Source organism: Falco rusticolus, chromosome 10 (genome assembly GCF_015220075.1).
Source record: "Falco rusticolus isolate bFalRus1 chromosome 10, bFalRus1.pri, whole genome shotgun sequence".
Lineage (NCBI taxonomy): Eukaryota > Metazoa > Chordata > Aves > Falconiformes > Falconidae > Falco > Falco rusticolus.
The window spans coordinates 8,524,496-8,551,823 of record NC_051196.1 but is presented as its reverse complement, the minus strand read 5'-3'; the positions used below and the strand labels follow the sequence as shown (position 1 = coordinate 8,551,823).

Genomic DNA, 27,328 nt, shown 5'->3' with positions numbered 1-27,328 from the left:
AGCGGTGATGCCACTGGCAAATGTGCACGCTCACTGAGCATTACTTAGCTGGAAAGTTATCACTGAAGCGTGTCCTCTATTGAGAACCATCTCAGCTTTACTGGGCTTATCTCTTACAGATGTTAATTCCTTACTATTATCTTTACAAGTTCCAACAGAATAGTAAGCTGCAGTAAAGAGAGGGGATACATTCAATTTAAGCAATGAGATTACTATGTTCTGAATAAAGCCACTTCTATTAATAATTACCTCTCTGCCATGACTTTAAATTCAAACAGCCGGACAGCCTCTGCTCTTTATTAATTTCCTTGGATCCTTTGGCACAAAGCCGTCAATTCCTGTGATGTAATGGTATAAAAAGTTGGCTCTTGCCTGAGCTTCCACCCACAAGTTCTAAATTTGGAGCATGGCAAATTTCTGCAGATTCCAGAGACAGGCTATGCTCAAGACGTGCTGATGCCTTCAGTCCCATCCTATTGCACCAAACAAGATTGTGTGCTTTTTATAACTGGGATCATAAATATGACTCAGATGCACATGTTGTCTATGTAAGCACTTGGGGTTGGCTATCACTTTATGGCACTGGGAAGAAGCCAAGCCAAATAAAAATTGTTTTGAGTAAATATTACATTTCTAGAGCATGAATAACTTTTCTCTGCAGCCAACGTGTCACTAATGGGAATAGGGAAGAAGACAGGGTGGGGGGAAAGCAGTAACTAAATCATCCTGCTAAACACAGACAGTCTGCAGCAAGACCTGTTGTTTCGACTCGTCTGGGGTGTAATATCTGAGATAATTCGTAGCAGGTCTTAGCAAGGCCGCAAGTGACGGAAGTACAGATAGCTATATATTTCAGCGCGATCCCGCCGCAAAGCTCTCTCTTGGGTGGGATCTCCACCAGTGGTATGTAAAACAGGCGACCAAAGAACCAAGTGTCCTGCTCTCCCCGGCTCCCAAATGTGCAGACTCGAGCATGTGGATTGCTCCATGGAGATCAGTGTTGCTACTCACATGCTCAGTGCTAAGCGTGTGCACATGTCTGTTCAGGATCCAGGCCAAAAGGAAGGATGAGTTTTTCGTCCTGCGACTTTGGGACCCTGGGGGATGTCTGCATTGCAGAATGTGGGGAAACAGAAAATAAGCCCACAGGCAGCTTTGCGCTGCTGCATCAGAAGGCAAAGCAGTTTACTGGCAGCTCTCTGGAGCAGTGATATGCCATCCCACCACCAGCACGCACCACTGCAGGGCTGGTTCATCGTGGCTGCTGGCTCTGCTCCAGCTCTTCCAGCAAGTTCATATATCTCAGCCTCCCCCACCCCCAAAAACCCCAATTATTCCTGCCCTTGAGCAGTACTCGGTGAGCAGCTTATGAAGTGCTTCATCTGCCTAAAATGCAAAGGAATAAAAGCAGTGTTCTTTCTGTAAGAAATTGTCAGGAAACGCTCCCTGATAAAATGAATCTTCCAAGTCTCCCAAAACCAATAGCCAGATAGAAATAACGAGTGAGAGTTTAGCTTTGAAAATCATTAGTGGGTTTCCCCATTTTCCTAATGGGCACGTAATCCTGAGCATTGCACATTCCATTGTGTTGCACCCCTGAGCCTTTGCGTATCAGGTGCGTGCTTTCCTGAACTTTGCTGTCTTTTCCTTTTTTTATAGGCTTCTTTGACATAGCAGGAAGAAAACCCGGCTTTAAAAGAGGAGTTCAGACTGGAAGCAGCAATGTTCCGGGAGGATTTCTGAGTCAAACAGGAGAGCAACTGCCTTCTCAAAGTGCATATTTCAGAGATCCCTAAAACATTCCGCTACACAGTTGGAGCAGGTGAGTGGGGATGTGTCAAGAGCACTCTATGTTCTCCTGTCCCAGCCGTCCCTATCAGAAGCATTTGAAGAGCTTTTTTGTGCAGTGGGCTGGACTAGGGCTTGCAGATAAAATGTTTTAAGGGCTGTGAGCCCTGCAGTAACGACAACAGCCTTGACGTCAGCAGACCTGTACCTTCAGGGACTAGTGCTGAGAAATCAGTGCCGATTTGCCCAGCTAAGACAGCTTTGACTATGTTTCCAGGATCTAGGCGATAAGTCTTTTTTTCCATGCCTTGCAAGCTGCCAGTGGCCGTTTTCTGCCAGGAGACCAGCCCTAAGCAGTGTGTAAGGGACTGACTCCCTCCCCTTTGTAACGCATTTTACAGTTCGGAGAAACTTTTGTAACATATATTAGAGCTTTTAAATTGCTGTAGCAATTGGAAAATCCTAATTGCTTGTAGTAGACAAGAAAAAAACAGAGAAGAAAGTGTTTTGGTTTGCAGAATTAACAGAAGTGGGAGCTGAAGATCAGTTTCCAAGACCGAAAACATATTTAGGGAGCGCTGTTGTACTTGCAAGTTTAGCACAAATACTCGAGCCTTCAACAAGTGCTTTGCACCTACCTGCAAAACTCGTTGCTCTGAGTTGCAGAGCTTAAGCTCTGAAAACTGTCCAGAGATGCAATGTCCAGGTCAGTCATATTTAGATTTACCCCAGGATGCTTCGGGGGCTCCACATGCACAAGGCAGGGGACAGGATAGGACACCCACCTGGGATTGATTCAGCAGCCTGGATTAGAGATGATGAAAGAGGGCTTGGCTGGAGCACAGCGTGACTTTATGACTACTGGCTTAATTTTCCTGACGCTTTGGGGGTAGCTACGTGGTGATTTAGCTCTGATTAATTAGAGAGCTAACGGCTGCTTCAATTTGTGGTTGTTACTCAAGAGCTCCAAGGAGGTTTTCTGGCCACCGGGGATTGTGCGTAAAGATGGAGGAGCTGGAGGTGACCCTGCGAGGGGCTGGTGGGGGCTGGTGCCAGGGGACCTGGGTCATGCAGGCGCTGCCCAGCTACACATGGCTCTTTCCAAGGCTTCACGCAGCGATCTTTGATTTGCAGCTTGTGGACATAATTTCAGTTTGTCACGGTATCGCTGAAAGAGCTTTCTTTTTAGGGACAGCTGAGCATTTTGCAGATGTCTGTGTGCTGTTTTTAATGGGCAGGTATCACTCACGTTTCATCAATGAGCAACTGAGGTGTAAGGGAGGTTAAGGGACCTGATGAAGGTGATAGCAAGTCAAATGGTTTGGAATTTTGTAGCTCTGAAATATCATCTTTCTAAAACAGGAAACCCTCTCAGGAGTGGTAGGTTTTCATTAAAACAACAGTTCAAACCTGTCGATCTTGATATATTAGGAAAAAGAGGAATGTAGAAAATGTGAGTGTTTGCTTCGTCTGTCTTAAACTAAACCACCAGGTTCATGTTCCAATGGAGAAACAAATACCCTGCAGGCATCTTGGTGTCTGATTTATATTTGGAAGTTGAAAACTCCCTCTGTTGGTGCCTGAGCTAAGACAAAAACAAGGATTTTGTGGGCCAACAAAAAGTTTCTGGAGGAAAAAAACCTCCAGTCCCACTACTCAAGAGTTTATGACATGAGCAGTTGAGCTCATGTAATTCAACTCAGCCTCCCCTACATTTCAAAACTGGATAACAGTTCATGAGTCGGTGAGGGAAAACGTTACCCAACAGAGCGACTGCACGACTCTGGAACTTGCATGGGGCCTTGGCAGCTGTGAGTGCAGGCCTGGGTTTGGTCACCCAAGTCAGGGCAAGCAGCGTGCCCAGAGCCCGGGAGGGGTGAGATGCATGGCTGCTGCTCAGCCTCTGCAGCTCGGTGGGAGCCCACCAGGCTGTGAGGAGTGGGTATGCTGGTGGCCTTGTCATTTGTAACCCGCCTGGTCCTTGCTCTTCTGACTGTCCTTTGGTGAGATGAGTCCTCCAAACCCAAAAAAGAGCTTTTGGGTTGGTGTGACTCGTGCTTTCCTTGCACAGGAGTGCGGGCTTTTCCCCCCGCAGTAGCAGTGTGTTGCTGCGCGGACACCGGTGTCACGGCTCCGAGCGCTACCAACTCAGCCGCCAGCCACCCGGCTGGTACCGCAGCTGCTGCGTGTGCGTCCCAAACCCGGCTCCTCAGCTGTGGGCCGGGCTGCGGGGGCCGGGCTGCGGAGCGGAGCGGCCGGCGCGGCGGTGTCCGGCTGCCCTCTGGCGTCCGTCGGGGCCGGCCGGCGGCCGGGCGCTCCCCCGGGGCCGCTGGCCCGCGGCCAGGCCGTGAGCGATCGCTGCGCAGCCTCGGCGGGGCCCCGCCGCCGGTTCCCGCATTCCTGCGGCGCGGCTGGTCTATTCCGTATTGTTCTCCCCGTCCCGGGGGGAGCGCGGCCGCTGCCCGGCCGGCCCGCTGGGGCAGGCGCTGGCGGAGCCCCGCGCTGCGCGTCCCACAGCTTAGCCGGGGGCTCTGGAAAAAGCCTGTCAGCCTCCTGGCCCTGCCGCGGCACGTACGGAGCCGGGGCTCTTCGGGAGGGGCGAGGCGGACGTGAGAGCGGCAACCGGCGGGCCCGGGACCGGGGGAGGCTCGGCACGTGCAGGCCCGGGCGCAGCCCACCCGCCATCTGCTGCCGGGGGGGTGGCACCGGGGGCCGCGGTGACCGGGCACAGCGGGGGGGGGGGGGGGGGGGGCGGCGCAGGCGGTCGCCCCCGGCGGCGCGCAAGGCCAGCCCGCTCTGCCGGGACGGCAGGGATGCGGGGCAGCCCGGGCCGGGGCAGGCACCCGCGGGGGTTTCGTTCTCGTTCTTCCTAAGGTGAGCTGTTCTGGTTCGCACACCGAGACCCGTGCCTGCGCCCAGCCCTTCGCTGCTCATCCCTTGGAAATCCAATTTCAAGGAATAGATGCTCTGGATTGTCTCCTGCAGGGAGGATGTGCTGGCTGGAGATGGCCTGAGAGCAGCTGTGGGTTTGGCTCACGCCATCTGTAATGGCGATAGCGAAGGAAGCGTGCAGGAGCATGGGCAGGCAAGTTTCTTCTGCAAGCCGGGCCACGCACAGCTGGGCTGCAAGACCAGGCCTGGGGTGACAGTTGCTATGGCTAGCTATCTCCCCAAGATGGTCCATGGACCAGCAGCGACCCCCTCGGGCACTGGGCAACCCTCACAGGCAGGCAGTGGCCACACTAAAGCAGGAGAGCATCCACGGAAGATGCCGTCTCCCTCTCCACAGGGAGCAGCGCCACACCACTCAGCTTTTTCTGGGGGGACCTGTGTGTGAGCAGGCTGCACCCACCCCATCATTTCCTGTCTCCGGCCTGGGAAAAAGCAGCCCAGGGCCAACACTATCTTTTGGCAGGGGGAAAGCCCGGCTGTGAAGTGGGGCGTGCTTGTCCCTCACAGGCAGATGTGTGGTAATTGACTTCATGACTTGGAAAGAGTAAAGCAGCCCAGCGCATCACTGGCAAAGGAATCAGCTGGGAAAACACAACCTCAGTCTGCTCCAAGTGCAAAATTTCAGTCCCAGCTATGCCATGAGAGGGACTTCCTAAAGGTGTCTAAGCAGAATCTGACCTTAAGTAGGGTTTTAAAGTGGGGTTTCCCCCCCCCCTTTTTTAGTCAGGACTGAGAGACCAATGCCCCAGAGGACCTGGACTTCCCCAGCACTCGCATGCTGAGCTGCACAAGCCTCTTCAGAGTGGAAAGAGAAATCCCCATGCTCTGGTAAGTAGTGAAACTGCTAACAAAAATCAACACTAAGGAAGCCCAGGCTGCTTTTGAAACTGTCTCGTGTCAATTGCTTGAGTTTGTAATTCCATCTGAGCTACTTCACATGTTCTAATTAGGCTTGTTGGCCAAGTTAGGTGAAAGGACACGGGTGCCTTGTGCAACTGTGGCTGAGAGCAGCCAATGCAGATCTGTGCAAATCGCACTCAGACCTCACAAACACCCTGGTAGGTTCCCCATGCTGCAGTCTGCACTGCCTGAGCAAACCGCTGTCCTGCGCTCAGAAAATGGGCAACAGCAGGAGTAACAGCAGGTGAGCATTTGCACAAAAACATTATTAGGCCCGGATCCTGTAGAAGTGTGCTGTAGCTGTGGCAAGTAGCTCTATCAAGTAGCAATGATACTAATAACAGTGTATAAAGATGGTGCTAGATCAAGCTCCTTTGATAGGCAGAAGAGCCATGTGATCAATGAGCGTGCTGACTAAGGTAGGAAGGGTTATTTTTTGTGTGCTTGTGTTATTTATTAAGGAATTGAAAATAATGGCTGACGGGGAAAAATGAGCGCAATTGTTCTGGGGTTTGTGGTTTATTTATTTTTTTACCAACATTCTGCCCAGTCTGTTACGGGCTTTCCTGGACCAGCTGCTTGGATCCTTTTACACTGTCTCTGTCAATTAGGCTAAAATACCAGCAAGAAGGGGGGAGAAGGGCTCTTGTCAAGCCCCTCTTTCTGGGGCTGTGCTTGTAGGTGTTAAAAATGGCCTCATTAAATCTCCCTCTCAAGGCTTTTCGGGATGTTTTTATCTTTTGTTTGGATCATACTGCTCCAATTTTAATTTCTTTTGGAGGTGAGAAGCAGCTACCTTTTTCCAAATCTTTTCTCATCTTAAGTGTTGAAAGAACCACTGGCCTTTCCACGTTTTTGAAGGACGTGTACTTTTGGCATACCTAGAAAGCCAGTTCATAAAACAGTGCTTTTCTGCACTTTCGCTCCCCTGGCATTTCCAAGTAGTTGAAGTTCACAGTGAGACTCAATGTATGAAAGTCAAGATAGCCTCTAAATTCATGTAGTGTCACCAGCTTTGTGTTTGCATTTTATTTGGGAATGCACAGCAACATCAGCAGTAACAGGAGTCCTCAGGACATATCTCTGTGTGGCTGCTCACCCTGCCAAGCCGGGAGCGGGAGCCCCGAAGTGTTTCAGACTGCAGGCTGGTCTCTTCCTCACTCCCACCCCGTCATCTGTGACTTGAAGGGATGAGTCTGGGCCCTGCTCCCAAAAGGGGAGCGCGTGTGAGCTGGCATTCCGCACATCTTTCTCTCAGCCCCACTTTTGCAGCCTCGGGGCTTTTTATTCTGCAAGTCAGTGAGCACTGTGCTCAGTAGGACGAGGGAGAGGGGATGGGGGTGAAGGATAAATGAGGCATGTACATGAGGCACCCGGGAAAACACTATTTGCAGGTTAAGGACCCTTCCTTACACATTTTTTCCTTGTTCTGCTTTACCTCCCTTAGGAAAGCTGTCTGGTAGCCCAAGCCTTGTGCTGCAGCTGAGAGCTTGCTGGGTGATGTAGCTGACTGTACACGTTGTCCTCTGGTGCAGTGGGGTTTTTTTTGAAAATTTGCCTGAATTAGCTTCAAGGCTCTGAGCATAGCTCTGTCCTAGGCCATGTAACACTCATTGTAAAATTCTTTTTCCTAGGCTCACAGGACATCTCTGGGATCAGATGGACTGAGCTGAGCTAACAGAAGACCCGATTTGGCCCACGAACTCAAGGACAACAACGTGCCACAAGGACGATGGCGGTGGGATATTCGTAACACAGCAGGAGACCTGGTTCACTGAACATTTTTCCAGCCTTCGTCCGTCACTGTACTCCTCTCCTGTGAAGGGCGGCTGCAGCTGTTGAAGGGGAATGAAGCCGGCGGGGGTTTGGGGGGCCACGTTCACGGGTAAGTGAAGCCCCGCGGGTGCGGCGAGCTGGGGCGCGAGGGCCGCGCCGCCACCAGGTGGCAGCTGGAGCCCAGCTGTGAGCGCGGCCAGGCGGGAAGGTTACACACAAACAACCCCAAACAACAACAACAACAACAAGCCAGCCACAATTACCGAATAACCAACACAGTGCGGGCAGGGTTGGAAAGGCCCTAACGGAGAAGTGGGGGAAATGAAATGTTGCGGGAGATTTTCATGCTGTTAGAGGCAATGTTGTAATTCCTCTCTTCTGCGCCCTTTACAAATAATTCCTTCTCTCCCTGAAGCAGCTGAAAGACCTTACGGATATCCCCTCTTCTGGCTGTGCGCCCCTTGGCTCAAAGATTACTTAACTGCTTCACATACTAGAGATAAAAATCGGATAAAACGTTTCAGTTCACTTTTACTGGAGGGGATGGTGCAGGCACTGTTCCGGGCCTGCCTGCCTGAGCAGTTGCTTCTTTGGGGTGTGGGTGCCCCCCTGCCCAGGATACAGGTGACTGTGCTGACACTGTTGCTTTCCCAGAAAGGTTTTGCTTTTGTGGCTGTTCATGTAGGGACAGTCAAACAGAAGTAACCGGAGTTGCTGGAAACCAGCCTGTTACATTTCGGGGAATGTGTAAGGATGCAAGGCTCATAAATCAGTTCTGTATAATGGTCACAAGGAAGAAAAAAAAATAAATAATCCTGTTTTATGCGAGAAGTATGTTACCGTGCTACTGGTTTGGAGAGAGAAGCATGGTGCTGGGCTACTGGTTTGCAGGGCTGTTCCACCAGCAGCAGCAGGCAAACCACGTGGACTGTGTGCACCTACCGAGGGCTCGAGAGCGGCAGATGCAGCTTTCCACCGGCCTCTGCGTGCGCAGGTAAGCCTGGTGTGCAGGTGATGCATTATGATTTTGCAAGGCTTCTCAGAGCAAACAGTGAGATCCGCAGCATCACATTTCACTGAGGCCATCCTTGCTGGTTTCCTGGAAAAAGCGTGCTGTAACCCTTGGGCTCACTGGAAAGGCCACCGCACCAGGAGTGCAGTTTTCCGTGCTGCGCTGTTTCATGAGGTGTGGTGACTCTGACTCACAGCTCTGCTCTCTCTTTGAACGCTGTGTTCAGTGTAGCTCTAATGGGCTTATTCTAAAGTGGTATTTTTGCTCAAAATACAATTAGTTAATTTTTAAACCAACCTCTTCCCCCGCTTTTACTGTGCAACACTTCACACAAAACTTTCTTAATTTGTCAGAGCAAGCAGGGACAACAAAGCTAACAGGAGACTTGTCCCATTTTCCTCTTATAATAGTGACTACAAAATAACTCCAGACAGACGCATGGTGCGCAGATGACGCTTTAATGAAGGGCTGTTCTGCCTGCAGCAGCACAGGTCTGTGTGTGCCCAGGTACCCTCACGCTGCAGCCGCGTTCCCTGTCAGCTGGTAAGGTCAGGTCTGCCCTTGTCCCGGCGAACACTCTCCAGTTGATGTGTTGCTGCAGATGCCACTGTTATATCAATTCCTTTCCCACCTGGCAGGCTTTGGGTCTCAGAACACAGCTAAACTGCAACCTCAAAACACTTGTCAATGAGCAACGCCATCTGTAATAGCTGAGCATCATTATACGGTATCAAAGTGTACTGAATATAAACATTTCAGAGAAGTAGTGCTGATGAGACAAAATACATTGCAGTATCTGTGTGACCTCTGCCTTTACGATGGCTTTAATCCAAATCCCATTGATCAGACCATTAAGAGTGGATTTCTTCCATCAAAGGAATACTTCCACAGAACAGTCACTGGATTCTGAACTCCAGTAACCCAAATGGAACTCATGCAAAAAGACATCAATTAATTCAGAAAGGTAAATGACTTCATATTACTTTATTAAACAGCCAGTTCTAAAGAACAGTAAAAAATATGAGAACATGCATCATTTGGTGTTCTTAAAAAAAACTTTTGTCCAAAATAAAGACTGTTAGAAAAATTAAACAAGTTTAGCCCCAATACACCACCTGCTTACTGCATAAAAGATGTTTGGTAGTTATAAATACTGTTCTGTCTCCTTTAGCAAAGTTTAACAATGTATACATTAGTATTTCTATCACAGGGTTTTTTCACATTTCTTCTGTAAACACAAACAGTTTTTAAAATGCCTTGTTAGCAAACTTAAGGAACTACTGCTTTCCTGTACAGTAAATACAAAGAGGAAGATCCTGGATTTTCCTGCCTTTCTAATCAGCACTCCATTTACTGAAACATTAAAGATTTCAATTAATTAGTATAAAAATATAATCAGAGAATAAATGTCTGAGAAGGTTCAGTATTTGTGTGAGTCTTAGTTAATAGGCAAATAAAACACTATTGACTTCCAAATCTGAAGATCACTTCTGTACAGCTCTTCTGAGATCCAAGTATCACAGCGCTGTACACAAATGCACTGGTTATCTCTCTGAAACATTCAACACTTATTTACTAAAAATAATTTAACATTTTAGCTGAACTAACAAGCAGGTGCTGAGATGGATGCCCATATTCGCTGTAGATGCAAAGGTCAAAGCTGACTAACAAGCCACACCAATGGGCACCTGCTCTTCGGGAGGGGAGACTTCATTCTCAGTCCGCTGCTAAATAAAACTGTATTCTGCTATTAACATAATACAGACATTCTGAGTTCTTGTCTGCTGTGGGAGATCTACAAAGCAAAAATCACAGACTTGTTCCTTTTCCCTACAGAAACAACTGGATTTCTCCCCAGAGAGAATTTGGAGCAGGCTCTTTGAATTTTGAGGCGGCTTTTTGGGGAGCCTTGTTACTAGAAATGCTGGAATTATTTTACTGACGAGAGTTAATTTTTTTTTTAAGCAGTATTGCTGCACACTTACCATTTTAATCTAAACTAAACATTAAAATGTCCAATTTAGTTTTCCTCTTGCACTTTTTCTAATCTGGCCTCCAATTAAGACAGAAGTGCTGCATCTAAAATGGTTGTATGTTATAATCTGCTTCCTTTCACAAACACAGCCTTGGTGCAGATGGTATGTGGCCTGTGTGTGCTATCATCTTCCATTTGTTTGCTCCAGAAGTCTAAGTCAAAACTGCATCTTTTGAACAATGAAAAGAAGTCTCAAGGTTTTTCTTAGCACTTCTCAAGTATGAGACAGTACAAGAACAAGCCTGCATGACTACTTTTCCCACATGTTTTATGGCAGCATTTTGTACATGCCTGTTTCCAGTTCTTTTGTTTAGATTCCTGCAAACAGAGGAAAACAGGACTCAAAACCCACCCAGCAGCAGGTACCCAGTGACACCAGCCTACCCGCACGAAGGAAGAACGCGTCGAGGCACTTAAGCACCATGCGAAGAGCAACAGACAGACAGAGCAAAATACAAGGAGGTTCAATGGAAGGAAAGGTAATGCTCTAGCCCAGAGCTGGACAGAACCTCCAGGATTGATTTATCCTGGGTTTAAATTATACTAACTGAACCAATGAAACAAACAGTTGCTTCCCAGTTTCGGAATGGAAGCGATGCTGCTTGATCGGTTAGATGCTGCCAGACTGTTACAGGCTAGCTTAGAAACAACTCTGTCACAAGCTCCATTTAAATAGAAATCTTCAGTTGAAGAGTTTTGTATAAAACAACAGAATTCCGGGACACACGAGGGAAAACAGCAAGTACTGTCAGACACCACATATTGTAATTACTGAGCTCTGAGTAGCCACTTCTATGTGGTAAACAGTATTTCCTTTGTAGAAAGGCCCAACCTGCTGAGCAAACTAAGATCTTTATAAGCAAGAAGCTGCTTTGTGCAAAGCAGAGTGAAGTGGGCTTCTGTTCGGAAACGATACGTCAGCTACTGTCGTTACTCAGAAGTGGCTTTTTTCCCTTTCCAGCTCTTCTGTCTTTGCTCGAGTTCAGCTTCAGTGAAGGCAGCCGGGCCCCAGTTGGTGATTAGGTGAGGATTTTTGGAGCCTGGAAGACAGAGTGCAATACTCGCAATGGGCATTCCTGAGCGCGACACGGCTCGCCCACCGTCAGTGGCACAGGTGAGTGCCACCACAGGACGGTTAGGTAAGTGCTGTCTCTTCTATGACTAGAAACCCTGCCAAAGGCGACCCGAGGACCTACCTAACCGAGGAGGGAGGAATGCCTGGAACACTGTCAGGGAAGGTGCAGAGCATGAGGCTGTCAGCTGCTGCGATCTTTTGCATCCTTACCTCCTAACTTCCCCCACAACCCCAAACAGTAAACTCCTCCTCTTCTTGCCTTTAGAGGTCTCCCTGAAGGAAAGCAATCTCTCCAGCACTGCATTACAAAGCCACCTTCCTCTGGACAGGCACGCTATTAATTGAGCTAAGAAATTAAAACTTTTTCCCCAAAATCAAATATTTTAGCTATTCATGGTTTTAACAATTAGCATTTATGCTAACTATATTAAACACCCAAATCATGCAAGGTTCAGGTTCATCCTTGCTTTCAGTTAAATAAACAAACAAATAATAGTAATTTTAAAAAATTGTTATAGTAGGGCCAGTAAAGACTTGGAAGAGACCATCAACAGTTGTCACAAATGTGATATTTATAGGCTGCCGTGAAACCAATACGCTACAGGAAAAGGCAGACCAGTAAATCACCACGTGATCTAAGTATATGAGACAGAACTAATATGTATTTTTTGTAACTTTCCTGTTGATACCTTACCTGGCTCTATTAGTCGAATTAATCCCTCATGATGAGCTACTTTATCTTTCCAACTCTTGGTGTTATTGGCTGCCGTTTCCAACTTCTTCTTAACCTCCTGAAATAAGATACAGCCCGCTTGTAAACAATACTAACTTTACTCTCTTTTTATAAAAAGAAAGAACATCCTTTTAAATACAGAGCCACACTAATTCATCCATTTAGTGTAGACAGGAGAACTTAATTTCTAACCATCCAAAGTAATTTAGTCATTGCTAGCTGTATACCAGAATCCAAACCAACTAGGTTTTACTAATTCTGTAGCTAAGTAGAGCTATTTTAGTTCATGAAGATTGAAAGCATCAACTGGTTTCAAAACACAAAGATGCATTTTCTGTTCCAAACCACGACCAGCCAGTATCTCTCGCTATCAGATATCGTAACATGAAAGCCAGGAGAAGGACCACTGCCGTTATACCCAAGCAAGAAAGAGGTATTCTTCAGTGTACACTGGGCTTTCGATCAATTCCAAACAGAAGGCCAGAATGTTTAATTATTTCTAAAATAATGATTCAACTACAGCACTGACCTACTCCATCATTTATTGTCGATTTTTTGTTGGTTGGTTGTTTTTTGTTTGGGGTTTTTTTATGTCTGTTGGATTCAGCAGTTCCTCTGGAGTAGTAAATGGATGTTTCATATACAGAAACTCTGAGATGTCATCAAAAAAAAGTCAAGTATTAGCAAAGTGCAATCTAACGATAGTGTTCGATGTAACACCGACACAGTAAGTTGTTAAGTGGCCGGAACGACCCCCCCTGGGCCCTTGCCTGCAGTCACTGCAGCATTTGTATTCTGTGCCAGTCCAGACAGCTCACTAGTTCGTCCTTCACAGCACTAACCTCAGGAGCAGAAGGACAGCATAAACACACTCCCTAGTTACACAGAAATCCAGTCATGTTTTGCTTCCTGACCTAAATAATAAACACAGTATCAGCACCTCCCTAGCCCTAGAAAGTCTACAGCGCTTCAGACTCAGTGCTCACTGGAGTCTGACTTACCTCTTCCATGAATACAAGCTACTGGCCTGCGCCAAAAACACGGCAGAGCAGAACAGGTCTGGCGTTTGGGACACAAGGCACTGGTGTGCATGGAGAATGCGGGCTGACTTCTACCTATCCCTGGCATCAGTTCAGTGCTTAAACACCTCTTGGAGGAACAAGGGCCTACAGTGATTTTTCATCTGTGGAAGACAATACTGCCCTATGAAATCATCAAAACACTGCAAGAATAACCAATTCAAAAGCATAAAGCATTTTGTGTGAGAGCAACAGGACTGCATAAGAAGTTAGCCTACAGGAGAAGACAAACGTACACAGGGTATTTCAGGGTATGACTGAGCTGGCTTGCCTACAAACTGGGACAGAAGAATCAAGGAGGTGGTGCATCTGAAACATGTCCTCTTCTTCAAATACATCTACTGGTCCAGGCCAACAAAACCCAGCACATAACTACCCTACCCGTTCTTACAAATTTTTGCTGTATTAGTCCTTAAAGCAGCATGATATTGAGGAACTTCAACTTCAGTTAAACTACTGAATACCTGATTAAGTGCAAGAGGTTGGTGAACAAAACAGCTCACCTCGTATTGCTCAAGGGCCTGCTTCCTTTCCAGTTCGAGTTGTTCCAGTTGCTCCATAGCAACTTGAAGAGCCTTTTCCTTTATCATTCTCTGGTTTTCTAGCTCTTGCTTCTCTGCTTCTGTCATCTGAATGGTCTGTTGCTGCTGCAAGTGCCATTTTTCCAGTTCAGCTCTCTTTGCTGACTCCTCCTCCAGTAATCTGCAACGGGGATTGCCGTTAACTGCCGTTAACTACAATTTGAAGTAAATTGTACCCGTTATGTAGCATACATGTAGGGAAGCCAAGCTAATTATTTTCTTTCCTCTTTCAAAAAAAAAAAAAAAAAAAGTAGTGCTTGGGAAACAGAGAAAAAGTTATTGCTTGTTGGCTTGTCATTGATGTAAAGCTGAAAATCATGCCAGCAGTGCAAGCAGTCTAACTGGTACAAAGGGGCATTCAGAAAATTTAGTCAATAATGCAAATACACAACACTGAAAACCAGAAGAAAGCAGCGTGCGTAAGTTATCTTAATTGTCTTAGAAGGACTGAGTCTATGAAAGAAACCATGCTAAACAAAGCCCACATGAGTAAGAGAAAACTTAACCCTTTATCAATTTGAATTTAAACCCGTGATAAAATACAGCAGAAAGTCATATTTAAGATACTGCTTTATAAAATACACAACTGAAAAGTCTGTATAGAGTGATCTCAGTTTTTCTGAAATTGCTGAGCACTCTTGCTGCTAAGGGCTAATCAAACATTAAAAATCATAAATACCAGCTTTAGCCTTCATAGCTTAAGGAAAGAAAGACAAAAAAAAAAGTCTACCCTGCGTTCGGACTTCCAAGCTAGTCCCTCTTTCCAGCAGCATGTCCAAGATGCAGACAGTCTTGAATGGTATGGCACAGTTACTTATTATTGTGGGGGAGAGTGGGGAATTGAAATAAATTTCCACTAGGCCAAAGCCATACCTGGCCTGAAGTTTCCTTACAGTCTCTTCGTCTTGACGTGCCTGTTTCTCGTCCTCCAAAGCTTCCTGTAGCTGTTTATACATTTCTTCCAGTTCACGTACTCTCTGTAAATACTGTTCCAGTTCAGATGACTTCTGAGCAACCTGCTCTTCCATTTTTTGTCTTACCTAGCAGCATAAATCAGGGACACACGTGAGCTACCATTCAACCCCAGTTTCTGTTTTTTAAAGGAATTGCCACGTTTCCCTCAGATAATGTTTTCAAAGGCAAACTTTCTCCTGCTGCCTGCAGAGCAGAACTGATAAAGTTCAGTCTAGATTTGTAGATGCGTAACTAAAAGCATTGAAAAAGATGATACGGGTTACTTACATCGTCCAGTGGAGCAGAGGATTTTTACGGGGTTTAAACCCAACTTCAATCAGCTTGATTTTGCCACTTAGATTACAGATACAAGCTAAGGAAGAGAAAACTTGCAGAGCGCCCAGACACAAAGGTCAGGCTGGCTTAATTACACTGTTTCCACTCCTTTCCTCAGGCAAGCCCTCCCCTGGCAGCAGTGGATTTCACACACTTATATCTGGCTGACAGCACCACAATGGCACAGGATGGATACAGGGTTGGAAATGGGCTAAGGGGGTTGGCTTTGCTAAGAGAAGAGCAACTCTAACAAAAAACAAAGGTAAGGGATACAGGAAGGTGAGGGGATGCTGCATATCCACAGCCACCCAGTCTCTGATCCCCATTACCCTCCTTTCGCCGACCAGAGTGGGAAACCAGAGGCGCTGCAGCACCAGAGCCATCTTCCCCCTCAGCCCATCGCTGTGCTGGGGACGACAGCAGCCAGCTGGCTCTGGACCATGTGAGACAAAGCACCAAAACCTCAGCATTCAGCAATACGAAACATGTACTTTGCAGAGGGTGAGCACAGCTCCTGAAGTCAGCAAGAAAGGCTTTCTGGCAAGTGTGCTAGGTGGGATGGCATGTCCTGCGCCACTGCTCTGCAGCCTGCTCTCCCTCAGCTAACCGAAATCCCACTGACCCAGAAAGTGATTGTATTCAGGAATTCACACGCAGCGCATAAAGCAGCACTGTGTGCATTTACGTTCCAAAACGTTCCATCGCATCAACTTGACTATTACTTCTTTCCTCCAACTAACAGAAAAGCCCATTATGCCTGACAAAGCCCTTGAAGATGGACAATTAGTTCTTTTGGAAATTCTCAGTGTGGATTATCATAACAGCATTGTAAAGTTACGTTATTTCTTTAATTTTGCGTCTGCGTATAAACGTAAAAGAGCCCACAGTATCAAAAAGCAATAGATTTAGGAATATATTCAAGTCAGTAAATTCCTAAAATGCATTTTTCTTATGCCTGCGTTCATTTTGCATATTCATATAGTATGTATGGGCCTCAGGTTCTCCTGTGAACCTTTGAAAATTGCAAGAGTAACTTCAGCCTGCATTTATCTGTCAAACATTCAGATTTTTCCAAATCTTCCAATACTACTTAAGTGTTGAATGCTATACAAATTGGAGGCAAGCTGTTCCAGTATTTGAATTCGCCAGTAGAGATATTTTATTCCTACTTCTCTAATAAACGCAACACAGGTTCCAGCCTCCTGCAAAATCAGCCGAGTCCTTTCAGTGACTGGCTGCGAGGGCAGTCACTGCTGAACACATTGCTCACTATGTGTAATCACAGCAAAACACCCACGTGCACTACTCACCATTTTTTCTCTCTCCAGCTCCAAACTGAAGCGATCTTGTAATTCAACTTGAGTCTGAAGTCTTTTCTTCTCTTCCTCAGCAGCACGAGCAGCTGCTGCTTCCAGTTGCTGGAGGAGAAAGACAGGGGGTGGGGGGAAGAAAAGAAAGTTTAAAAAAAAATTTGTCAAAACTAAAACATTTGGAGATAATGGAATTTAACAACTTTTGTTTTTACCAAAAATGGAAGCAACTTTCAAAAGCATTAAGGCACCAGCTTTAAAAAAAAAATATCTGACACTATTCTCAATCTCCAAATGTAATTTTTACTCTTGTTATGTGCAAGACAATTTTAAATTTACCAATGAAAAGTCAATTATCAGACTTTCCTCCAAGTTTCCTTTGAGTCCTGGCTTTGCATAACTGATAGAAATTGCTCTATTTCCTTCTGTATCTCGTAAGGGATAGAAAACTATTATGGCAAACCACATTCCAGGCAGGACTGCCCAGGAGTTCCAATAGTGAAAACATGCCAGCATGCACTGAATTCATACAGGAACAGAAGTGAGAAGCGCTAAACTGCCACGGGAAAGCATAAGCGCCGCAACCCTTGACTATAATAAGTGATTGTGCTATTGTGAATCATATCCCTTTAACATCCCCTAAATCACCATGTAAGGTAAATAAAATTCTAGTCGATAATCATAACTTGAAATTAGGGGGGAAACTAGCCTAGTCAGTGCTAAGGCCTAGGAAACACCTGCTGGTACCTTCACGCCTTCCTGCAACTTAACTTGTCTTTGCATCTTGATTTGACAAATAAAGATTGTTGCCACAGTTTTTCATTTCATCAGGATTTCAATAGCATGTATTTTTACAATACACAGAAGGTTAAAAAAGTACGAGCACCAGCCATAACTTTACCGATGCTGAAAACAAAGTAATTCCTTCACAGGATTTTCCTAAGAAACCTATCGCATGCTTCAGCGGAAACAGAGAGCAAGCACCCTTCTTTTGTCATACATACACCATTGTTTCCACAATTGTTACCTCCAGTAAGAGCAGGTTGAAGGTAGCACATTTAAACCGTCTTCCCCTCACAGGACTTGGATGAACTAATGAGATGCCTAAACGATTCGAAGTGCCGAGCTGAAACTTTCATTCCTGTGCTTGTGCTATCCCTCTAGTCTGAAATAGATGGGAGGAGGGGAAGGCAGCTCCTAGTTTCTGGTTTTAAGCTGGAGAGCATGATAGTACAGAATTGCTCTCCTTTGAAAGGCTGAAATGGTGCCAGTCTTTTAGACGTAGTATTCCTCCGCTGCCAGAACATTTAAAAGCATGTAATTGTAGTCAAATCCAAGATGCCTATTTAAGTGAAATTTTCTATTCATTTCCTTCCCCACTTAGAAATTAAACAAACATTTTCAATACTGAGCAGAGAGGGCGAACGTGCAGAGGCACAGGCAGGGGTGGGTGCTAGGCTTTTGCCAGAGAGCTCAACAAGAAAATACACTGTTTGTCCACTCTTTATCAGCAACTTCCTGCTTAATTGATGTCAGAGGACATCAATTCCTGCCAGGTAAGGATACTGGCAACAACTGGGCTGTTTAGGGAAAAGTCCCAAATGCTGGGGGTGGGGAGGGTGGGGGAACCAACAGGAACACACCATTCCAGCAGGGGTTAGGGAGCAGTCTCTGAAGCCCATGCAAGACCCCACACAGAAACAGAAAGGGTGCACAAGTCTTGTGCATGCTCTCTTGGCAAGAAAAACTTACCTTTCACTTTGTTCAATGCGTGTCTCAAAATTCCGTTAAAAAATATGAAAAAAAGTAGTATTTTAGACAAAGGCTCTTATTCTACTGAAATCTTCTGTAGCAGGAGCTATTGAAATACAAACCAGTTTCAGAGTGCACTTTGGCAGATGCTGCGTAAGCGGTGGCTTACTGCCATCGGGAGCAAATCTAACTCTAAGCTTTCCACACCAATTCAGTTTCCTGAGCCATTTACAAAGCCTTCTCCTTGAAAGGCGTTTTTCTAACTAGCCAAACACTTCAGGTTTCTCCAATACAGGATCGCCCCACTAATTCCACTTGGTCAAAGTGCAGCAGTTCACGTCAGAGACTAAACTACTGTCCTCGAGAAGTCACTTTAATCCAGTCCACTTTAAAAGATGCTTCTTGCCACAACTCTCTCTCGTTTGCCCACTGTGATTTCTACAACCCCCCCTGGAGCCTGTCAACATCCTACCACTCCTTTGGGGTTGCTCTCATGTTATCTTCCCTGCCCTAACTTTTTCTCCAGAAAGTAAACCCAACACAGAAATCCAGCCCTGCGGTTTCTGGTAACAGGTGTATTACTTACCAGCAACTTGCAAGTAACACAGGCTATCCTTTAAAGCATATTTCACATTCTGAATCTTAAGACACATAGTAGAATATAGGCGCTAAAATTAATTAAAAAATGGTTTCCCACTGTCAGGCTCCATTTAAGGCAAACAGAGCAATACCCACATCAGTACTGTCAGTGCAAGGTTAATTGAAGACAGACAAATTTCTCCTCACCACAAATAGTGACTTAATGACAATACTTTTAAAGAAATACACTTCAGATTATTTTATTTGCTTTCTAGACTCAGCATCATTAACATGCTCTCACAATATTTACAGCTTTCCCTCACCACAAAGTTTTATCTAACTGAGGGCTAAAATTAGTGTTTTTCATAAACGAAAACACTCAAGCAATGATACAGAAATGATGGGAATGCAAAATTTCAGATTTAGGAAGATAGCGAACAAAAGACTTTAGACTAAGCAAGGATCTGGACTGCTCCAGCAGCAGGGACTCAGCCGCCCAAATGTTAGGTGGCGTTCTAAGCTATCTCCAAGGCACACTCCTCGTTAAAAGGTATCACGGCAATAAAAGCCATAGTAACTCTTCTTGCAAGTCTTTCAAGAGAAAAGATAGGAAGTATATCTGGATACTAATCAAGTCTCTGCGGGGAAGTATTGCAGAGGTACCAGTTGCCAAAGTATGAAGCTCCATCAGCACGTTCAATTTACTGTTAGATTGTGCAGCAATCTAACAAGCAAAGGCACTCTGGTGTCTCCTGACAGTCATCAGACTAAACAGCTGTCTACAAGGAAAAGAGTGTATTCAGCAAGTCTTCTGCTAACACTCAGAGATTTCTAGTCCAATTCTCAGGTTTTTTAGAAGTCAATCCAGCATTTACAAGGAACATGCATTTAAACAGTTTGTAAATGGTTGCTATGTGCCTCAGCTCTATAAATCTCTCCCAAACCACTCTAATAAAATTATGCCTATACTTACTCACAGAATCACTTTGCATCTTTGGCATCTTTGTAAATTAAATTTCTATCTCTGGAAACTACTTCTGTGTGAAGAGTGCAGTTCCCCCACGCACACAATTCACATAACATGGGAAAACCAAGAAAATCTTAATGGAAAGCCCCAAGTTTGACAGACATGTCTGACAAAAGAAAAAACAAAAACCCACAAGTAACTGAAAGTACTAGACTCTCTGGTCCCCAAACACCATCCACACAGCTGGGGCTTTCTTCTACACTAGCTTCTCACTTACACTACTGGTAAGTACAGGGGACGGGGACGGGCCACATGGGTTACCCCAGCGTGCCGAGCAGTCCTTAGGAACTGCTGCAGTCGGTGCTGCAGGCTCAGCCAGCAGAGCTACTCGCTCAGGGGGCTCATGCTGACACGAGCTCACGTGAGCTAACTTCTCCAGGGGACAACGTGCCTGAACACCTGAACAGGAAACAGAGGCCTAATTATACTTCAAGAAGCTCAGCCCAACCACAGAGATTGCAATTAAAGCTTGAAGGTTAGCAGCTCCCACTCTCACCTTTCGCACGGTCTCCAGTTCCTTCTGCTTGTTCTCGTTGGCCGTTTGCAGTTCTTTCATCTGCCGCTCCAGCTCTTCTTGCTCGGCTAAAAGCTTCTGGCGCAATTCTTTTCGTTTTTGGCGTGCTTCTTTGTGGGGTGGAGGGCTCCCCGCTCTCAGCAAGTTTACAGTGGTCTGTATGGCTGGAAAGGAGCGTGCAAGGCAAAGGGAGAAGAGGAGAACACCAGTGAAGGGCAATGCTAAATTTTGGGATAGCCTTAGTGAATGAGTACTTGTGGTGTTGTGTTGTTTGTTGGTTTTGGGGAGTGGGTTTTAGTGTGTTTTTACATCAGTTGTTGTCAGGTTTATATCAAACTGTTGCCAGTTCTCCTAATTCCCAGAAGGCTAGCTGTCAATACAAACCAAAAGCGAAAAGACACTTAGCTTCCAGTACTGGCCGTGCGCCACAAGGATAAGGTCTGGCAATTCCAATATTGATTTCTAACAGGTCCTGAACATACAAGTCACTTGTATACCTAACTGCAAAAACCCGAACCCCAACACTTCTAGATCTCTTACTACCTAGATTCAGTGACTCTGATCAAGCAGTAAGATGTTACCTAGCATACGCATTGCTTACTTCCCTAGAACCAACCTTATACCCTTTTCTGTACTGATACTCCAAGGGAAAAACCTCATCCCAGAGTAAGAGCAGTTCTCACTTGCTTATATTCACTGAGGAAATATTCAGAAAGCAAAGCTGAGGAGTGGCAGAGTATTTTGGTATTTTATTCACCTACCACAAGTGTGAAAAAGTAATCATTCGTCGTACATCTGACTTTGGTGCAATTAAACACATGCTTTAAATAAAGAGGAAGCACAAATGAAAGCAACACAGCTCCAAATATTTAAATGCTGTACTTATTCAATGGCATGAGCAACAGTGGCTTTGCAAGGGCTTCTACCTCACTCTGCAAAAGCTGCACGTAAGTATCACTTGGCACATATCTGGGAAGGTCCCACAGGAGGAGTAACTTCACCATGGGAATAGAAAAGGAAGCCCTAATTCCCAGCTTCATCCTCAGCTCACCCAACAATATTACCTCAAGCAAAACCAAAAGCAAAGCCACTATTTAACGATGTTGAGATTAATTCCCTTTCTCACCAAAAGCAACAATTTACATGTATTGTCCTTCCCTTCCCCATCCCTAGAAGCACAGCTAATACAGAAAAAGAGAACAACCGTAATATCCATTCCGTTTTGGTTATGGCTGCCTAAACCGAGGCACCTACGTGACAGCAGCTGAGTCCCCTTACATGGATCCTTAGTTCTTCCTGAGTGTCAGACTCCTTAAGGATCCTTCCCATGTGCCCAAAACAGACATCAAAAATCACAAGACCAAGAATTTCAAATCTGAGTAAAACACAGCTCTAAGACCAGCTTACCTTAACTTTCACATAACCGATATTTTTGAAACCTCACCTTGAATCCACTCCTGCTTCTTCTTCTTATCAGAGGCACTGATCTCGAAGCTTTTATCAAGACATCTTATGAGAAAAAGGCATTTCTTTCCATCTTTGTCAGGCAAGGCCTAGAATAGTAACAAAAAGATTAGCCTTGCAAACATTGAAATCTCAGTTACACGGTCAAGCCCCACATACGCAGTTATCTGTTACAGAGCTGCAAACACCAGTACTAAGAACCTTTACTGAGAGCGTTTATGAACTGGGTTTAGATAAAGTTAAAAAAGCTCTGTTCATGAAAGATATCAGGAGTCCATCCTGCACACTAAAACAGATTAATTCTTATCTTTTGAGACATTCGTAGGTTTTGGTGGGTTTTTTTTACCTCCACACAACAGTTGCCATCCAGTATGATGTCTCCCTTCTTGTCCTTTAAATCTTCACTTACATAATAGGAAATAATATTGGGTTTTAACACAAACCATCGTTCCATCCAATTTTTCCTTTTGTGACCTTTTTTCAACATGTAGCCCTGTAAAAAGCAACAGATCAGCTGAAATACCCGGCCTCTGTTGAACCACCTGGTCTTTTGGTTGTGTGGTTTAAAGGCCCAATAAAGCACAGAAAAGTTAGCTCAAGAGCCTAAATACTTCACCTACACGCTTCCACTCCTAACACCAGCACACTGCTAACTGTTTAGCCCCTGAGAAACTACTCACTGTTCTTCTGTCCAGTTTTTAAGTAACTGGCTTACCCGAAGAACTGAACAATTACTCCTATGTCATTACCAAGTCATTATTATGACTCCTTGATCCTCTTTGACAACATTTACTATTGAATTCTCTGCAGTCAAGCGGAGCCATTCGCCACTGCTAAGAGTCACCTGGAATACTTTGATGACAGCCGTTATTTGTCCTGTGGGGGTGCACACCCCAGGGACAGATGCAGGCCTGCGTCTACGCGCTGCAAATCCAGCCAGGGACAAAGTAGAAGCGCCTCTGTCCTGGGGGTGGCTCCGCCCTGCCAACACACTCATTTAGCTGCACCCTGTCAAAGAAGCAATCCCATATAGGACACTTCAATGAGTATGTTGGAGAAGCTGGTAACACTCCTGACATCTCTACTGGATGGTATACGGGAACACTGGTGAAGCCTAGATTTTCCCTTAAAGGAACAGAGATGTACCTTGATTTACACAATGCCAACATTTCACTCACGCTATTTTATTTTCCTTGGAAGATGATCCACTCAACTTCCTACATGAGAGAAACACTTGCAAGCACTGACAAGACTATTCCAAAAGAAGAAAGAGAAGCCCATACTTTGCCAAATGAGCTTTATACAAATAAAAGAATAGAAATTATCATCTTCTGTAATGACAATAAATAGGGCTGGTATCATGATCAAATAATCCAAGTTAGCCTTGATTATTAACATAGCTAAAATATAATGCAGCAATACCAAGTGCAGTTACACTGCTAACCCTGTTATATATTATCCAGTGTGGCTATGGCAATTCAAAAAACATCTCATGGAAAAGGGTGCACAGAGAATCATATAATAACTGGTCATTGTTTCAGGCATTTGATTTTATCAGGGGCACTGCTGTGACCTAGTCAGTTTTTAATCTAGAGTTTCAAAGTTTGCCACTATTTCAGCTATACCTGCCATGTCTGAAACCATATTCCCCAATTACTTTTGTCTGACTTCTAACTTCAGCAGAAAGTCAAATTGCAGATGAAACAAACACCTACATCAATATAGCTATGAACAAGCCATACTGAAGGCACTGTACTCAAAGTATTCCAGATTAAGAGGATAGGAAGTTGGAAAAGTTAAGGAGCATTTTTATGTAATTACTCTTAGCTATAGTAATTTTTGATATAAGCAAACAAGTAAACGTACTGTGGCAGACTTCAGCCAAAGGTGTCTTTCTGTACAGGTCTGAGGGGGAAAAAAATTTCGGGATATTTGGACCTCCTCTTTTGTTTAAAAAACAAACCAAACCAAGCAAAAAACAACCAACCTGCCTACACATACAGTTTATCTGTGCTCTGCTTTTCTAGCCAGTTAAGTCTGGCCAGAGTCAAGGCCGTGCCTATTCCCCTGTGCCATCCCACCCCCTTGCTCCAGAACAGGAATGCGCAGAGAAACAGCTTTGTTTGCCGCCCCCATACTCGCATCCAAGGTCTGGGTGGTCACAAGGGTGTGTGAAGGACTCCTTCCATCTTTCATGCCTTGCACAGTCCAAGTCACAACCAGGTGTTTTTCCCCTTCCTGACAGACTGAATTTGTGCTTTGAACCAAGTCAGGCTGATTATTTTCTCCTTAAATTTCTGCAAAATCTTTATTTCAGTGCATCAGCTGCTCATCAGCTTCCAAGAGCCCCCTGACAGCTCCCACGGATCTTTTCACACCAGCTACCACAGGAAGGACATGCCTTTCAGAAAACCAAGTATCACAAATTTAGTTATCACCGCTACCATCCATAAGCCTTGCAGCTCCGGGATAAGTGCACAATAAAAAGGGTAGTATGACATTTGGCTACGATACAATCTCTCATTAATACCTTGAAATAATCATATACTGCAATAAACAGGACAATTCTGTGAATCAACAAGATATCAGGGTACAAGCTGTGACTGAACCAGCCATCTCTAAGTCACACAGGGAACTCCATTCTCCATTAGGCCAGTGACTATCCAGGAGGCACTGGGCCAAATCTTGACGCAAACTATTTTTAAATGTCAAGGAACCATTCAAGGCACTCAGACATCCTCAAGAAAGAGGCCAAGCCACCAAGAGAGGAAAGAAAGGAGACAGTAAAAAAAAAAAAAAAAAAAAAAAAAAAAAAGGGGGGGGGGGCAGGGCGAGACACACAACAACACAACCACAATGCAATATCAGAACTGAAAAGAAATGCAGTTTCCATTTTCTCACAGGTTTCACGTGGAAGGACTGACCTGACACTGGTTATTTTATTTTCGTGGTATTAAACAGCAGAATGACTTAGTTTTGCCCTCAACTGACTCTGTGTGTGTGTCCAGCCCTCACCTCCAACAGGCAACCAGCAGTTAACAAAAATAGACTTTTGCATTGTTCTGTGGATATTCTGAAAGAATTTCCTGTGCCAAGACCTTCTGATGGTTTCTTCAGAACAGCTTAAGAAAGCCTGCCAAGAAAACTTTTGTTTCTTTCCTCACCAAGAAACCAAGAAATCTAAGATAAAAAAACTCTCTGTCAGGTAAAAGTCAATTTTAAATAGCTCTCTAGGTAAGCTCGCTGTGACCCCGCAGGTCCCTGTGATATTTATACTTCCCCTGAGAGAAATGCAGCTTTTAAAGCCTTTCCTAAACTGATAATCCAGCCACTGGAAATCTGAAGAAGCCGAAGACTGACAGAAGTTTGCTAAGAATATGAAGGCCAGCATGTCTTCTTGTGTTTGAGTACAGGTCAGTCAGTTGTCAGTCACATCGCCTGCTAAGCAGAACACGAAGGGAGAGTGCTCTGGAGCTCTTCTACACGCCTTGCCCTGGTGAAGTGGGGCACCTTCAGCTGGAGCAACACCTTCGTCTGGACCCCCTTGTTTGAACACATAAGTTATCACCTGTACAACTTTTATTTGCTACAGCATAACTGAAACTAGAAAAAAGCATTTTCAAAGACTGGAGAGTTGCCACCAGTATAAGAACTGACAGTGCGTTGCAGCTATTCTGTCAGCTAGCTAGCAGTTTAGTACAAAAAAGGCTGTATTTCAAGTCAGAGCACACTTCTTTTACTTTCTAAAAACAAACTCTCCCAGAAAGCAAGTCATTCATAATACTACAACAATTTCAACAATCTGAACAGCAGCACAATTTCCCTTTATAGAAATAAGCTCATATTAAAGAACCCTTATAAGTAATTTACCTAATTTTGCCCTGGTCATTATCCGTTGGGTAAAGAAATTCCAGTACAAGTTAAACATTTTCTAATTATGCAATACATTTTTCTGCTTTACAGCATTAGTTCTTTGTGGTTCTTACCTGTTTGAGTACATCTAATATGAGCTCATTAAAGACTTCATTGATCGCCATGGACACGGTCTGTCGGTCCATTCCTTTACTAAACTGCCCACTTCCGATGAGATCGATCAGCTCCCATGCAGAAAGACCTTCTCGACTAGTATTGAGAGCAATCTTATAATGGTCAAACTGCTCTTGCTGCCAGCCTGCTCCCATTGCTTCGGTGAGTTTTTTAAGTAAATATTCAATCTGTACAGAAATACAAACAGACATCAATCATTTTCAGCAGGCATGGAAATCAAGCGTTTCACAGCTGTAAACTAAGCTTCTCCAGAGACTATCATTACAGCTGGATTCCTAGGTTCATACGCGGGCCCCTAAACGCAGGTGGGTTAATTAGCAAAGACTTTAGGCTCCTGCTTTAGCTGAACTTTTGACTGCCAAGCCCATCCTGTAGCTATTCTCTTCATCATAAGGACACAAAGAATTGAGCCTGGCAGCCTCTTTCAATATTTCAGATTCCTACACAACACACGGGACCTTCCCTGCCACAGCTTCCAAACCGTGACGGCTGAGGTGTGAGAAAGCAAGTTTTAAAAAGTATTCTTGTAAGATAAAAAGCAAACAAATCAGGAAAAATCAGAAAAGATGGCAGTTTGGACAACAAGTGAAATAAAAACTACCAAGGTACGATCACATATCTTAGTCTTCACCTGACCCCTCTTCACTAGCTCTCAGCACGCCCATCACTGGACACAATCTTGGCAGGCTATCAAGAGAAGTAAAAAGAACAAATTTTTCACCTCCGCTTTTATTGTTACCAAAATAAACTCCCCTTTTCCTTTAATCATTCTGTATGCATTACCATACACAGGGTAATAACACTAGTCAAAATAAACACAAGAACGAAAAAGAGGGAAAGAAGGCTGGGTTTCTTCTTCTGTCTGTTTTTTTATGTTGTTTTTCAACACATCAATGTTCACTCTTTAGTTTGCAGTATTTTAAACTTAGACCATCTACAGCTTTGAGCACGTGTAAGATGCTTTTAATGGCTTTTTACACAAAATAATTAGCGAGAGCCTTCCTACAAAGACCTCTCTACACAACAAAGTAAAAGCCAGGCTTCTAAGTTTTTATGATTGAAGTCACAGGATACCAATTACACCATTTAACCCAGTTTTGAAGACAGACCAAATTAGTGTGGCCTTTGCTATTTTGGGTAACGCTCGCTGTGTTTCCTTGCCAGCTTCAAAGGGAACGCCACCGCCTTCAGCAGCCAGCCAAGGCAGCCAGTAAAGCTGCCTGCGCCCTCCCTAAGGAGGAAGCCTGGGGAGAAGGTGCTCAGTAACCCCGCACCAGGGCACACTACCATGGGGACAGGGCAGCAGCAGCTCCCTGAAGGGCTGGTGGCCTTTCCCTCCAGCCACCACCAGGTGAGCACACAACCGATTCCCGGGAGGCTGGTCCACAAAGCTGCAGGCGAGGGCTCATCCAGC

The 27,328-nt window shown here is 45.0% G+C and overlaps 1 protein-coding gene and 1 long non-coding RNA gene across 3 annotated transcripts in view; one reads left to right on the top strand and one right to left on the bottom strand.

Moving 5' to 3' along the window:
* Nucleotides 1-4,196: 4,196 nt before the first annotated feature.
* LOC119154638 lies at nt 4,197-9,265 on the top strand. Of its 2 annotated transcripts, XR_005106509.1 has the most exons (4): nt 4,197-4,359; nt 5,464-5,568; nt 7,275-8,410; nt 8,839-9,265. It is a non-coding gene; the product is annotated as an uncharacterized LOC119154638 (long non-coding RNA). The 2 variants fall into 2 exon arrangements; XR_005106508.1 differs by having other exon boundaries at nt 7,275-9,265.
* A 128-nt stretch (nt 9,266-9,393) lies between these two features.
* Nucleotides 9,394-27,328, bottom strand: part of SWAP70 (switching B cell complex subunit SWAP70) — a 41,005-nt gene continuing 23,070 nt past the window's right edge. The window contains exons 4-12 of the mRNA XM_037402466.1: nt 25,854-26,081; nt 22,214-22,360; nt 21,848-21,956; nt 20,386-20,567; nt 16,532-16,639; nt 14,805-14,971; nt 13,854-14,052; nt 12,233-12,329; nt 9,394-11,503 (exon numbers count right to left, since the gene is read on the bottom strand). Coding sequence (XP_037258363.1) covers nt 11,394-11,503; nt 12,233-12,329; nt 13,854-14,052; nt 14,805-14,971; nt 16,532-16,639; nt 20,386-20,567; nt 21,848-21,956; nt 22,214-22,360; nt 25,854-26,081 — 1,347 coding nt within the window. The 3' untranslated portion in view covers nt 9,394-11,393. The remainder of the gene's footprint in view (nt 11,504-12,232; nt 12,330-13,853; nt 14,053-14,804; nt 14,972-16,531; nt 16,640-20,385; nt 20,568-21,847; nt 21,957-22,213; nt 22,361-25,853; nt 26,082-27,328) is intronic.